This window comes from Cryptotermes secundus, unplaced genomic scaffold (assembly GCF_002891405.2).
Source record: "Cryptotermes secundus unplaced genomic scaffold, Csec_1.0 scaffold209, whole genome shotgun sequence".
Lineage (NCBI taxonomy): Eukaryota > Metazoa > Arthropoda > Insecta > Blattodea > Kalotermitidae > Cryptotermes > Cryptotermes secundus.
In genome coordinates this window covers 494,109-508,648 of record NW_019727789.1, presented here as the reverse complement: position 1 = coordinate 508,648, position 14,540 = coordinate 494,109, and the positions used below count along the sequence as shown (strand labels likewise).

Below are 14,540 nucleotides of genomic sequence, written 5' to 3'. Positions count from 1 at the left end.
TTTATTAAAATACGTTTCTGAGACAGCACATACAGAGCTGTCCGTTGTCGGGCAACAGCTTAATTAGCGTTCCCGCAACAACCAATGCGGTGGAGATAAAATCAATCGATTCCCGGCGCTACCAGATTTTCTGAGAAGTAGTGGGTCTGGAACGGGGTCCACTCAGCCTCATGAGGATAATTGAGGAACTGTTTCAAGGAAATAGCGGCTCCGATCTAGAAAACCGAGATTAACTGCCGTGGGGATTCGTTGCGCTGACCACGTGACACCCTCTATCCGCTAAAGTTGGCACTAACTTCGCCGACAAGCGGCGGTCGCTCGGTCGGTATAGTTCGCTTGCGGACTACAGGCCACAGAGTTCGTTCGATACATAAAAATGAAACGCGGCAACGAATAGCCCAGTTACCGGGTACACTAACTAAAACGTGAAACCGAACCCTTCAAGAAGGTGTCTTCTAGTCCGTCCGACTGTAGAAGATAAGAGACCAAACGGAACACAGGACAGATCAGATCAGAGGTGAACGGAGCGTAGATCAGATCAGAGAAGACCAGAACGGAGGTCAGACTAGAGGAGAATCGAGAACAGGAAAACAGACCGGAGACCTGAGCAGAAGCGAACGGAGCAGAGCTGGGAACAGAAGAATCCAGCTCAGCCAAGAACTAGAAGAAAGAAACGTGAGAGACGGCGGGCTAGTCAGGTTGCATCGTCTGCAAGACGTTATTTTGGAGTGATTGTAATTGTAATTGTAAACGAGTTATCCGATAAACAGCTTCACCTAATCCGGAACCCATTAATTTCTTGCCGCCATGCTGTTCACGTACACGTTAGGTTGCTGTAGGTGTGCACAGACTGCAGGGACTCCGTCACATTGCGTATGAGTTTTAAAGGACTTTCATACCATTTTCTTTTCTTATGCCTTTCCTATCGATCAATTTTGTGAAACGGCAACGTTTAGACATGTGTTTGAGGGTTACAAGTATCGAATGTCGTTCATTAAGTGCTGTTTTGACTAAACTTTTTAATTACTTTTGTCAGTCTTTCCAGACTCACTCACTCACGGAGCCGAGCCCTTCTTGAGAAACCGCCAATTGTGCAGCTATTCAGGAACTTCCCAACATTTTATAAAAGCCGAAAGTTCACTGCCGTGTTCACATCAGCCCTCCACTGGTCCCTATCCTAAGCCAGATCAATCCAACCCATACCATCTCATCCTAGACCAATTAATATTGAAGAAAGCAGTCTTCTGGGATTTGGCACCGTGTATATGTGGTGTTAACCGACGTTTCGGTTAACACCACATATACACGGTACCAAATCCCAGAAGACTGCTTTCTTCATAGTCACAGCCGTGAAGGCCTCAAATCTTACAATTTTAATATTGTCCACCCTCCTACGTCTTGGTCTTCTTAGTGGCCTCCTTCCATCTGACTTTCCCACCAATATCCTATATGCATTCCTCTTCTCCCCCATTCGTGTCCGTCTTTCCATACGAACATTATAATAGGCAAAGTTTGTCTCACTTCAGATATTTGCATCTTCGGTGTTAATGAGCACATTGGTGTAGCGGTAACCATCTACGACTTTTATTCTGGAGGTGCTCGGGGCGACCCTGGACCGGGTACTAATTATTCTGAGTGATTTTGCTCAGTTCCTCGGGGAAAATTCCGGGGTAGTGCTCCAATTAGGCTATTGCCGCTTCACATTCCTTCGAATTCATTAATCACCAGTCACCTTGCCCTTCTCTGCTATATAGTCTGTGCTACTGACATCGTCTGAGGGACAAGCGGTAGCATAGTTGGTTGAGGCACTATGCTACAAGCCGTAAAGTCGCGGGTTCGAGTTCTGATGATTTTTTAAATTTACCTAAACCTTCCAGCCACACTATGGCCCTGGGGTCGACTCAGTCTCTAACAGAAATGAGTACCAGGAATATTCCTGGGGGGTAAAGGGCGGCGGGCGCGTAAGGCTGACAACCTTACCGCTATCTGTGAGCCGACTGTCTAGAAAATGTGGTAGCCTCGACATCTCAACCATATGGGCTTCCACGGCCTGTTACAATGATAGCTTTATCTTACGCTTAAATACCATGCGAGCACCCCCTTATTCTGTTTGGTGTCAGTTTCTTGTCCGAGGCCTGCTCGTCGTGTGGTCCCTGGTTCACTTAGTAGACAATAAATTCATCAGTCACAGATATAACCCCATATCGGCCATTTCCAAGAAATTCCAAGCCCAAGTCGCATTTTTCTTGTTTAAAACTTTAATGCGCAGCAACTGATATACCTGCTTTAGTATTAAAAAGCTTTGCAGTTTGCCCACAGCGTGTATTTGCATTTGATTCTCATAATAACTCTTGATCGTTCTTCTAATAGCATTAGCCAGTTGTTTACAGAAGAGACAGAATGTATTTTCTAATGCAGAAACCCAGTTTTTAAATACAACTGAGATTAATTTAATGCGTCAGAAGGATAAGATGGATTTATTTTAAATTGGAATAAAAATACTGTCGAAAGTTGGCACCGGCGCGTGTGTTTAGTTTGAACATGTTATGATGTTCTAGTACGAATGTTTTAGTGGAATACAGCTTCTGGTGTAATATTTTTTAATGTTTATATTCCGAATGTCTTAACTGCTTTTATAATTTAACATCTGAACATGGGGGATCGCAGTGGCCTCGGGGTCTAAGGCATGAACTTTCTTCGCCCGCTCAAAAACTGGATCGTGGTGTCGAATCCAACTTGATGCATGGATGTCTGTGTGCGTTTACTCTGTGTTGTTCTGTCCTGTGCTCAGGTAGCGGCCTTGCGACAGGCTGATCCCCCGTCCAAGGAGGCCTACTGACTCTGTAAATGATTAAAAATCTGAAAAGTTGCCAAGGTCCAACAAAAGGGCTGTAGAGCCATAAATAACATCTGAAAGTGTTGCAATGTTTGAACACATTTTAAATATTCCATGCTTTATATCGGGAGAATTAATATAAGGTTTCTGTACACGAATGTTTAAATATTTTTTATATGATAAGATAGCACACTCTACAATAAAACAAGTGACAAATAACATGTAACATTTTATGTTGGGTTATTGAATCCATAAAAATATCAAAAAGAAACTTCATGCAGTAGCTGAGGACGTTTATTTTTGGCCGGTCAAGGTTGTTCTAGCACTTACTACTGCCCATCGCTACCTGCTCAACCTACTTACCTACTTACTTACTGGTGTAACCTCAGGGAGGGTGATGACCCCAACTACAGTGCAAAAGTGCCTTGCCAAAGTTCAGACGGTTAGTCGCCTGCTTCCCACCGCGGTGGCCCAGATTCGAGCCCAGTTCAGGTTATGTGGGAATTGTGGCATGTTTTCTCCGAGTAATTCGGTTTTCCCTGCCAATTCTCATTCCACCGACTGCTCCACACTCATCGTCTATTTTCCTGGACTGGTACAATAGGCCAAATAGTTGTCGACGTATCAAGTGGACTCAGTCTCACCCCACCCCAAGAGAGTAAATAAAAAAAGGTAAAGTTGTCTCTGGCCGGTCACGGTAGCCGAGCGGTCTAAGGCATATACTGTCTTCGCTCGCTTGGAAACCGGGATCTTGGGTTCGAGTCCCACTCAGGACATGGATGTTTAGTTTGTGTGTGTGCGTTTTTCTGTGTCTGTGTGCAGGTAGAGGCCTTGCGATGAGCTGATCGCCCGCCCAAGGAGTCCCATCGAATGTGTAAGATCGAGAAAAACCGAAGTGAACGGAGAAGTTCATGGAGGTAGGCCTAGGCCCACTGGGGCTGTAGTGCCAAGGGGGGGAAGAAAGTTGTCCCTGTGCTCAACTAATTAAACACTATGCAATGTAGGCGTATAGGGGAGTGGCTGTATAGATCCATGTTTTTCTCTTTATTTTTTAAATTCTCATAGTGGGCGGTGGAGTCCAGTTGGGTCCACTCGGCACGGCAGCCACTGATTGGCCTATTGTACCTGCCCCGGGTGATTATGGTAATGGGAAATTTGGTGGAATGAAGATTGGCAGGGGAAACCGAAGTACTCAGAGTAAACCTGCCCCGTCGCCACTTTGTCCACCACAAATACCACTTCACCACACCCGGGCTCGAACCCGGGCCGCCGCTTGAGCTATGGCGCGGCCAGATCCATGTTTCCTTGACCTCGGTAGTAGACGGAGGTGATGATCAGTTTCACGCCCCGGCCGTTTTACCACCGGAGAAAGGTCCCACAAGACAGATACTTCAGGAATACAATCCTATGTCCTAAGAAACACATAAAGGAAAAGAAATCTTGTTACATACTGATTGTCCCTTGAAAACGTGAAGAATGCCAAGAATCACATTGACAGAAGCAAAAGCCTGCTACAGAAGTTCCCAAAAAACAAAGCATGACTTTTCCCGATACTGTTGGGACCAAGAGTGACCAGATAGCGACACCCAGCGAGTTGAATGCAGTCACCCTCTGCCGACATTGCAAAGCGACAGGACACGCTGCCAAATGTGCAAGGTATGGTACCATAATGATGTGTGTTTACTGGTGCAAGATGCAACGGACCCACATAGCCCTGTCATACTCCAGAACACTGCAGTGTGCAGTCAAGGCAGTAATGATTTAACTGAGAAGAACTCAATGTCTTATGCAGTGTATAGTACAATTGTTACTTTGTAATGCACTAATGTACGTAAGAGTGTGTTGTGGCCGTGAAGAAATTCTGAAGATTTTGACGGTTTTACAGATTTTCAGCCCCACACCCCAGAACACGAATAAGTGGTCTGTCACACTCTGGAAATTAAAAAAGTTATCCCTGTGCTTAATTAATTGAGCACTATGCCGTGAAGGCGTATGGTGAAGTGGGTGTATAGAGCCGGGATAGCGCAGTCGATATAGCAACTGACTACATGCTGGACCGTCAAGATATCGGAGTTTATTATTATTTGTTACGCGGCTGTTCGGGTAAGATCTGTATCCTGGAGTGCTCTACTCTCTACTATAGTTCGTGTCTTCTCTTTTTATTCCCAGTTCTCTGTTCAGTTTCTGTGTTTGTGGATTGTGACATGTTTCAAGCAATATCATTACCTTTTTTACGTACCTTTATTCTGAATTCCCTATTCGATTTCTTGGAAAATTTCCACAGGAAGTGAGGTCTTCTAAACGAGATCCCGTCTCCAGGGCGGATCGGGTATTGCCTACTGTGTTCTGATTTAAAACGAGTTCTGTGTTGAATCCTTTGAGTTTGCATATTTTTACAAGCACGCAGTCCTTATTTGTATCCAGTTGTATAAAGTTCAATATTTACTTTTATATACCGACGATTTTTAATTTTTTTTTACAGAAATAAGTCTTCATAACTTGTAAGCTTCTCCAAGTATAGTAAGAATGATCAAGTCAAGGAGGATGAAATGGGCAGGGCATGTAGCACGAATGGGGAGAGGAGGAATGCATATAGGATATTGGTGGGAAAGCCGGAAGGAAGGAGACCACTGGGAAGACCAAGACGTAGGTGGGTGAGCAATATTAAAATTAATTTTAGAGAGATAGGATGGGATGGTATGGACTGGATCGACCTGGCTCAGGATAGGGACCAGTGGAGGGCTCTTGTGAACACGATAATAAAGCTTCGGGTTCCATAAAATGCTGGGACGTTCTTGAGTAACTGCACAATTGGCGGCTCCTCAAGAAGGGCTCAGCTCCAGAGTGAGTGAGGCAGAAATAGGTGGCCTCCACATCAAGAGATCCAATTTTGCTGGCGTCAGAGCTGTAATTTCTGTGTTGATTTGAAAAGGAGTCTCGTAGCTGATTAATTTTCCAACTAAGAAAGGCTTATTTTGTTTAACGGGCTCGGATAAGTTACTATTTCCTGTCCCTCCCTCTTCTTTTCTTGAAGACAGACACACAGTCAACCCCTGAAACACTGTACACTCAACTCCAGAAAATGGGCAGTGTCCGATGAAAGTAAACCACGGAACAAATTGTTTTAGTATGATACAGTTACATATTCATCCATGGTCTGTCTTATTCGTAGCTGTACCGTTCATTTTCTTTCTTTCTTTTTTTTTTTTTTTTTTTTTTTTTTTTTTTTTTTTCGTTCTTTCCTTGCTAAATATATCTTCTTATAAGGTTAGTATGCAAACCCACAAGCAATAAATGCAATTTTCCCGTCATCAGCTGAACGATTTTTCTGCAGTGACTTCGGCATTTATAGTACTGAAATTGAGCGTGTTTTATTTCCTTTTGTCGGCGTTACGGTTCCCTTCCCACACTCTCACTCACCTGCTACTTTCTTAACACCTCATAACCGTACTCCCTTCTAGTCTAATTACTAGCCAATTATGAACGGTGCCGTGATAGAAATAATTTGACCGATAATTAATTTTATGGGTCCTTGAGTGTTTTTCGTTTTTCTGCCATGCTTTCATCGCTCATGTCGTTCCGTGAAGTGGTCACATGATGGCAGTGTAAGGCATTCTATTAAACATACATATTAGTGTTGGGTGTTGCCGCTAGATGGTGCATCTATGTGAATTAACATTGTGTATGTAGGCGATACGTGGTGTGTGGTTACTCGCGTATGTGATTAACTGTGCCTTAATATTGTATTGTATACACTCTTCCATTTTATTATAAATCTTATTTACAGTCTTATATGCAACTATTTATTAACTTAAAAAGTTAGAATTATAACTTAAACTTTAAAGTTAATAAATATTTGCACATAAGACTGTAAAGAAGGATTTATAATAAAATAGAACCATGCCTTACGATGTGGATTTACTTTTAATATTATCTTTTTCTCCTCTTTCAGCTCCCGTCTCTGGGAACCTTCAACGAACAGGTAGGACAATTTTACGAAACAGCACTGTACTTTATTCAGACACTGATATGGGTATATGTCATATTCCATGCCTTCGGAGTGTTGTCAGGATAGCTCAGTCAGTATAGTGACTAGGTTGCATGCTGGACGACCATATTTGATTCCCGGCAGGGCAGAGATTTTTCCTCTTCTTCGCAGCGTCCCAACTGGGTCTGGGCCCCACGCAACCTCATATTTAATGCGTACCAGGGTTCTTAACCCTGAATCTGACCACCTCTGTCTCCCCCATACATCATCGTGGCTTGGTGCTTTATTACACACAGGGAAAACTTTACCTTTTACCTGTTTCTTTAATCTCCATTTTATTAATCCTTTTTTAAAGTCTAGTGGTTACTTCATTTACTACCTGCTTTGACATTAATAACACCCGCATTTTGCCCACAGAGTGTATTTATTCATTACGTACTTAATCCGTTCCGCTTAACCTTCCGGAGTCGAGGTTGTTTTTTCATTTGATCATTTTAGAGACGGTAGGACCCCTTGGACGGGTAATCAGCCCGTCGCAAGGCCGCTACCTAAACATAGGACAACACAAACACATACCAAACATCCATGCCTTACGTGGGATTCGAACCCACGACCCCGGCTTCCGAGCGAGCGAAGACAGTTGATGCCTTAGACCGCTCGGCTACCGTGACCGGCAGTGTATAAGCATAATATATAATAATTCAGTTCGTACTTCACAGGAAACAGATCCGAACTCACGATCCCAGCTTCCGAGCGAGCGAAGACAGTTGATGCCTTAGACCGCTCGGCTACCGTGACCGGCAATATTATTGTTACCTATCATATGATCATCAGAATGAACACTGATTGACTCTCTAGACTCCATTAACCATCTGAGAGCCGTACTAGCTCAGTGGGTATAACGGCGGGGTTTCGATTCCCGGCAGGGATCCCTGCTCCATGGCGTCCAGACCTTCTCTGGGGCCCACTCAGACCCCTATCCAGTTGGTACTGGGAATTCTTTCTGACCACTTCCACCTAGAGCCGAGGTCAGGATTGTTGGAGCTATATCTCCACTACCCCATACGTCTTCATGATTGGTGCTTAATTAATTAAGTGTAAGGACAACGTTATACCTTTACCATTAACCAACTGATCTTTGCGATGTAGATGCGGCACGTTTTCCTGCGACGTACGGCTGAATACTTAAATTTTGTTCGAAGAAATTCATTCTTCATATGGTCAAGTGACAAGAAGACGAGGAAGAAGACGTAAGAAGATGCTGGATGACCTTGGGGACAGAAGAGGATACTGTCATTTGAAGGAAAAAGCTCTAGATCGCATTAAATGGAGGAATTGTTTTGGAAGAGACTGTGGACCTGTCGTCTTGACAGATTACTGATGATGATGATGATGATGATGATCAAGTGCTGCCATCTACATCTTGCTCTCCTCATTTGGGCTTTTCCTTTCATTTCTTTTTTCAAAAGAAAATATGCATTTTTCATTTCACTCATTCGTGCTACGTGACTTTACCCTGTCATTCTTCTTAGTATCATCTTCTTAAAGACATTTGGCGCAAAACACTAATTATAAAATTCCCTTGTAAGAAATTTCTGTATTCTTCAGCCTAAGAATAAAAGTAGTTGCCCACCTTGAGCCTTATCTCTCGCCAGAATGTTAGATCTCTCTCAGGTATGAATGACCATAGCTTCAAGAGCTTTCCCAAGGATCGTATTCTACTACCGAAATTTTATTTGATGCCGTTCTGTTTGGAGCCATCTTTATTACCATTAATTTATAAAGTGTCAGGATTATTATCGTAACATTTTATATAGGAAGCATTATTATTTAAATGCCAATATTGTGCATACGTATTCAGTTTTGATAGCTCTCAATTTACATGCTTAAGCTGAATTTAATGAATATTTTAAAATTTATTCTGCAAATAACAGAATACGAGTTCTCTTTACAATTCCGTGTTCAGGGGGTATATTAGTGGCCGGGTAAAAATAACTCCCAACACGAACATTTACCGATTAAAATGCTCTGTGGTAAATTTCTCGCGTTACGGGCTGTGTAGACGAATTTAATTATATCAAGAATCACTAGTTTCCTGACAAAAATTTCAATTCATGGTCAAAAAATAATTCTTCATGGTCGCTTTCTGTTTCAGACATTTTAATTTGCATGTAGATCTACATGACCCCATGGAGGAGATTTCTTCTTCAGAATCTAATAGACTCCAGCTTTTTCGAATGTGACTCCGTTTACATTAGCGTCCATTTGTCAATATCCGTTTAAATTGCAACACTTGTTTTACACTTCAGTATATTCTTTAACACTTAACACTACATGTTTCGGCCTCAAAGGGCCATCTTCAGGTGTTTTGTTACAGATATTGAATCAAGACCTTGTTAAAACTGCTACACCTTTTCGCTGTTCCAATTCATTTTAAAAATCACACGCTGCAGTCCTCCTGTAATTAAAACGAGATACAATTCTTTCATAATTTGTTGTTTCACTTCACTCAGGGTGTCGTCACTTCGTGAAATATTAAAATGTTTTCCCCGGCAGCTTGCTCCTCACGTTAGTTATTTGCGCCTGTTTTTCGTTTCCTCCCCAAAGTGTGGTGTTGTTTTTACGGAAGTGACGACACCCTGAGTTAAGTGAAACAACAAATTATAAAAGAATTTTATCTCGTTTTAATTACAGGAGGACTGCAGCGTGTGGTTTTTAAAATGAATTGGAACAGCGAAACAGTGTAGCAGTTTTAACAAGGTCTTGATTGAATATCTGTAATAAAATACCTGAAGATGGCCCTTTGAGGCCGAAACATATAGTGATAAGTGTTAAAGAATATATAGAAGTGTAAAAAGAGTGTTGCAATTTAGACGGATATAGACAAATGGACGCTAATGTGAACAATTGCAACGGGATGCTGAAATACAGAGTGACTCCGTTTAGTTTGGTATATGGTTACAAACATATCAGAGGAACCTGCTGCCTCTTATCTTCAGAATCTTCCATACTGAAGTTGGAAGCACCATGTTCCTCTGAAATGTCACTAGGTATATACCAGACTACACGGTGTCACATTCCCAAAGCCCCGAGTCATAATGTACACTAGGAACCTCAGCTCTCATAAAGCCAATCATTGCTCAGCTAGTAAAGAAGTGCCTTGCACTTTATGAAAACGGAAGAGTCATTACCGTGGTCACAAAATCCCGTCGCTGGTCATTCTTATTCCGTGTGAATGTACCCATATGTGCATAACAACATAAAACCATTAAGACCGTAAAAGCACTTTAGAAATTGAATTTACTCAAGATATGTAAAAAGAAAACCAGAATTGGTAAGAGACATAGCAGTGCTTTAAATCTAGTTATTAGCCTGCTGCCTCCAGTGTATTTTGCCTGCTTCTTTTATTGCATAAGGAAATATATTGTATATTCGTATTTATGTAATCATGTCCATGTGTCAGTGAGTCCATCCTCTCCCAAGTAAATGTTGAATCAGATAATGGATTTTCATGAAACTGGGGATGAACATCAAGTCACTGGAAGTAACATAACCTTCATAAACCCCTTGTCTTCACCTCCGAGTCCAGGCGGCACTGGTGGTCGGAGCATGAAGCTGATCATTCGGCTGCATCTGTACTGTGCCTAAAACATCTTTAGCGGTTGCGTCATAATCGGACAGCTCCGTATATCGTTACGTAATCATTTTAGTGCTGAGGATAAGAATGCATGGCTCTGTACATACACGTCACCATACGTCTTCATGCCATGTTGCTTAATTACGGACAACTTTAGTTTTGGGTCACAGAACTGTTCGACCGGTGCTGAGCCCTGAAATTTGGCACAAAATGAACGAAAGGAATATCCAACGTTTGCGGAATATAAAATAATATTGTGACATATTGACCCCTACCTCCCCAGCGGTAACGTAACGCTCGCGTTCTTACGGTAATAGGCGAGTTCCCGCCCCGCCACTCCCCTCCGCGGTGACGTCACCGAGGGATATCGCGGTCGCTAGGCAACGCGAGTCAACAGCGGCGACGTTACGATAGTAACAGCGGTTACCTCCGCTAGCGTTACATAGCAACACAGCGCCAGGCAAAGAGGGTGCCTATTACGCGGCCGTTTTCCGTATGGTCCGATCGAGGCTACATGAGGCGCAGCGAAGGCTATTCACAGTCAGTTCTAGTGTGGCTACCGCAGCGTTGTACTGAGTCAGTCGGCGAGTCCTGGACCTATCGCCGAGTTAGCCAGCAACTAGTCAGTTGTATTGTGGCATTTTTCAGTGTACTAATTGTGATACTGCAGATAGCAGTAATCGTAAATCTGTAATTTGGGTGATTGTAAGTGCGAATGTGAAATAAAATTCGCTACATCAAATACATCGTGAAGTTATTTGTCGCGATATACGCCCGATACGCGACAATATGATGGCAGCTCGAAACCTCAGTTTCCCTTTCCATTTTGTAGCCATAAGCAATGAACCGCCGATCACAGGTGTCGCGCGGTGTACGGAATGAACTGGGATCGTGGGTTCGAATCCCATCCGAGGTATGGATGTCTGTGTCCGTTTATTCTGTGTTTGTGTTCTGTGTGTAGGCAGAGGCCTTGCGACGGGCTGATCCCCCGTCCAAGGACTCCTACCGTGTGTGTAAAAAAGATTACGGAACTGAAGAAGAGGCCAGGGCTCAACAAAGGGCTGTAGAACCATTGATGAATGAATAAATAATGAACCATTAGAACTAGGTATATGACATTTTGTAGCAGACCTGCTTCATAATGGGAGTTCCTGTCATATACAAACGTTTCAATTGGTCTCTTCTTCTAGAACTGCCGACCGAAATTTTTATGAGTTTTTATATCGTGTGTGCTACATGTCCAATCCTGATACTATTCGGTGAAATGTATAATTTGTGAAGTTCGTCATTTTCACTCTACTGTTACTTTAATGTACTTAGGCCCCGAATGTTCTCCTCAGAGCCCAAACACCCTCAATACATGGTCGGTCCCTTAATGTGACAAAGTTTCATGTTCATACAAAACAGCAGGTAAAATTATAGTTTTATATATTTTAATCTTTATGTGTTTTATAGTAGAGGACAGCGCAAAGGATTGTGAATTGCGTGGAAGCCCGTCTTATTGTTTATATTTTCATAACGAAAGGAACTGTTTGCTAGGAGCAGCCACGAAGGCCCTCTGGGGTTGAGAGTGAGAGTTTGTTCCATGACCTATAGCGACCTCTGTCTTAGCGCCGCGCCTTCCCCCCCCCCACATTCAGGTGCTTTTCCCAATTAGTCAAGGTCACGATGTATATATGAAAGGCATCCAAAACTGTGAAGAATCCAAAGCGATCAGAGAGCCGTATTTCATGCTTCATGTCCGGCCAATTTCTGGCTCAGCTTATTCTTCGACCCTGCAGATGTAGGCGACATGTACCTCCGAAACCGGTTGAATTTAAACGAGCTACACTGCATTGTATCCCAGAAGGTAGAACTCCTTATAACCACCGCTGTGAGAACCTCAAAATCCTAGGTGTTACCGTGTAAGCCCACAGAAACTCAGCCAAAGACATTTGGTCCCCGGGCCTGTGTTTGAACCTATGACCTCTCGAATACGTAAGCGTGATAGCCGGTCAAGCATGGCGTTCTGTATTTAGAGAGAGAGAGAGAAAGAGTAAACCCAGAGGAACATCAGAATTACCGGTCTCCAGGCCAAGTTTCGAACCAGAGGTATCCCGAATAAGAAGCCAGATTGCGCACAACTCACCATAGCTAACCAACTAATTACCTCAATGGAGTTGGGTCCTTCTTGATAAGTTAATAGTTGCTCAACCACTCAAAAAATTCTCTGAATTTTATGGAACCAGAAGGTTTCCTATCCTGAGCCAGATAAATCCAGTCCACACCCGTATTCTGTTTCTCTAAAATCAATTTTATATTATTCTCCCATGCAGGTTTAGGTCTTTCGCCTTTTCCCATCAACACTCTGTATGCACTTCTCCCCCATGCGTGTTACGTGCCCTGTTCACAACCTTATGTGTTTGTTTGAAGATAATAAATAAAATGCCACAACGTGTCAGAACAGTAGACCCCTAAGCCTGTACACTTGTGTATTAGATTCGACCGCGGGACTTTCAGAGCGCGAGACGGACTTCATACCGATGGAGCAGTCGTCTGGGCTATGTTACGTTGTAAATAAAGTCTCTGACACCTGCATTCCGTTATCTAATTAGGTCAATGCTGACAGACTTGAACACTTGCATTATCGGTGGAAAACACATGAATCATCGGAGAGAAAAACAAATGCATCATAGTGGAACCTTGAAGCGCTAATTCGAACACAACATTAAACCTGGTTGCTTTCCTATGGTTCTGCTCATACCGGAACATACCTAATGGTTGTAGTGTGGTTTAGGCAGGCATCCAGTTTTACTCAGTGTCTCGGTTTCATTTAGAGAAATATAGCTTGAAATTGATGGCAAATGCTCTACCTGGCTAGTAATGTGGCTGATGACGACTGAAAATGCAAGAATGTAAACCAATTTGCTCTATTTGAGCCATTAAAACTCTGATGTTCTGTTTGGAGTCAGCTGTGTATAGTATGGTCACTCTGTAGTATTTCTTAGCTTCTTGCGCGGCGAGCTACGGAAGTAGATAGATTCAGCACTCGACTATAAGCTGAAAGCGATACTTGCGCGCATGCATAAAATCCATGAAAAAGGAAGAAACGAGAATATGGCTGTTGGTACTGCCAGGTCATGTTGTTCCATTTTCTACTGCTTGAAATAGGCCACGACTGCGACTTTACAAATGTTTACGTAGTCTACACACCATTCATGGCCATATTTCGAAGCTATATAATCTTGATCATAAAAAGCGTCGTTAAATAACCACTGAAAGAATTACAATCTTATTGGTTTATGAAATGCTGTATATCTTCTGCAGTTGAAATAACGCTACAAAATAACTTACTCATCGTTCAGTTGACTCCGTTCTCTCTCTTTCTCTACTACTGAGCTAGGATTTCTTAGTGAATTGACTGGGTTCGTTTCCTGGCAAGGGACAGGTCTTACCCTCACTGCCACCACGGGCAGACCGACTGGGTATGGGGGTGCTCCACGGAAAACGCGTGAAGTATATTACTCGCTCTCATCTCGTACAGAGGTTAAAGAATGCGTAGGCCTTACCTCTACACCCCTATACGCCTTAGTTGTTCAGTTAGTTATGAACACGAATAAATTTACTTCCACCCTTTCATTTGATGAAAACGGTTCCAAATTGAACGTAACAATATTGCGTGTATAAGGCCGAGCAAACACCAGGAATTGTAAGTAATGGACCGCCCTATTATTCAGCATTTGCTGTGATCTAGGTTTTGTTCCAGCTATACTAAAAGTAGGCTTTAGGCTTTAATCATATCCTGTACTGCACCAGCACATCCAAATGTATAACGCTGAAATAACCTGTCGTTTTTGTTTCGAAAGAAGACCAGGTCGGAAATGGTTATAAGCGTTGTTCAATTAATACGTATCTTCTCTAGTGAGATTCAATTTACTCTGCAGTATTATCTAGCTACAGTTAGTTATTTATTTAGAGAGGGTGGGTTTCCCCATGCACCGCTACCAGTTTGATCTATTGTGCTTCCCTCTATGATACTCTACCAGTCTCTATACCCTACCGATAAATGGTGCGTACCATCAGTCCCGCCGAGCAAGCGA

General features: G+C 42.8%; 1 protein-coding gene across 2 annotated transcripts in view; it reads left to right on the top strand.

Annotated features, from left to right (window-relative positions):
• The window catches only part of LOC111864996 (sestrin homolog), a 600,436-nt gene that overhangs the window by 162,278 nt on the left and 423,618 nt on the right, over positions 1 to 14,540 (top strand). For both annotated transcript variants that reach the window (XM_023852668.2, XM_023852667.2), the window contains one exon: positions 6,789 to 6,818. In XM_023852668.2, coding sequence (XP_023708436.1) covers positions 6,789 to 6,818 — 30 coding nt within the window. The remainder of the gene's footprint in view (positions 1 to 6,788; positions 6,819 to 14,540) is intronic.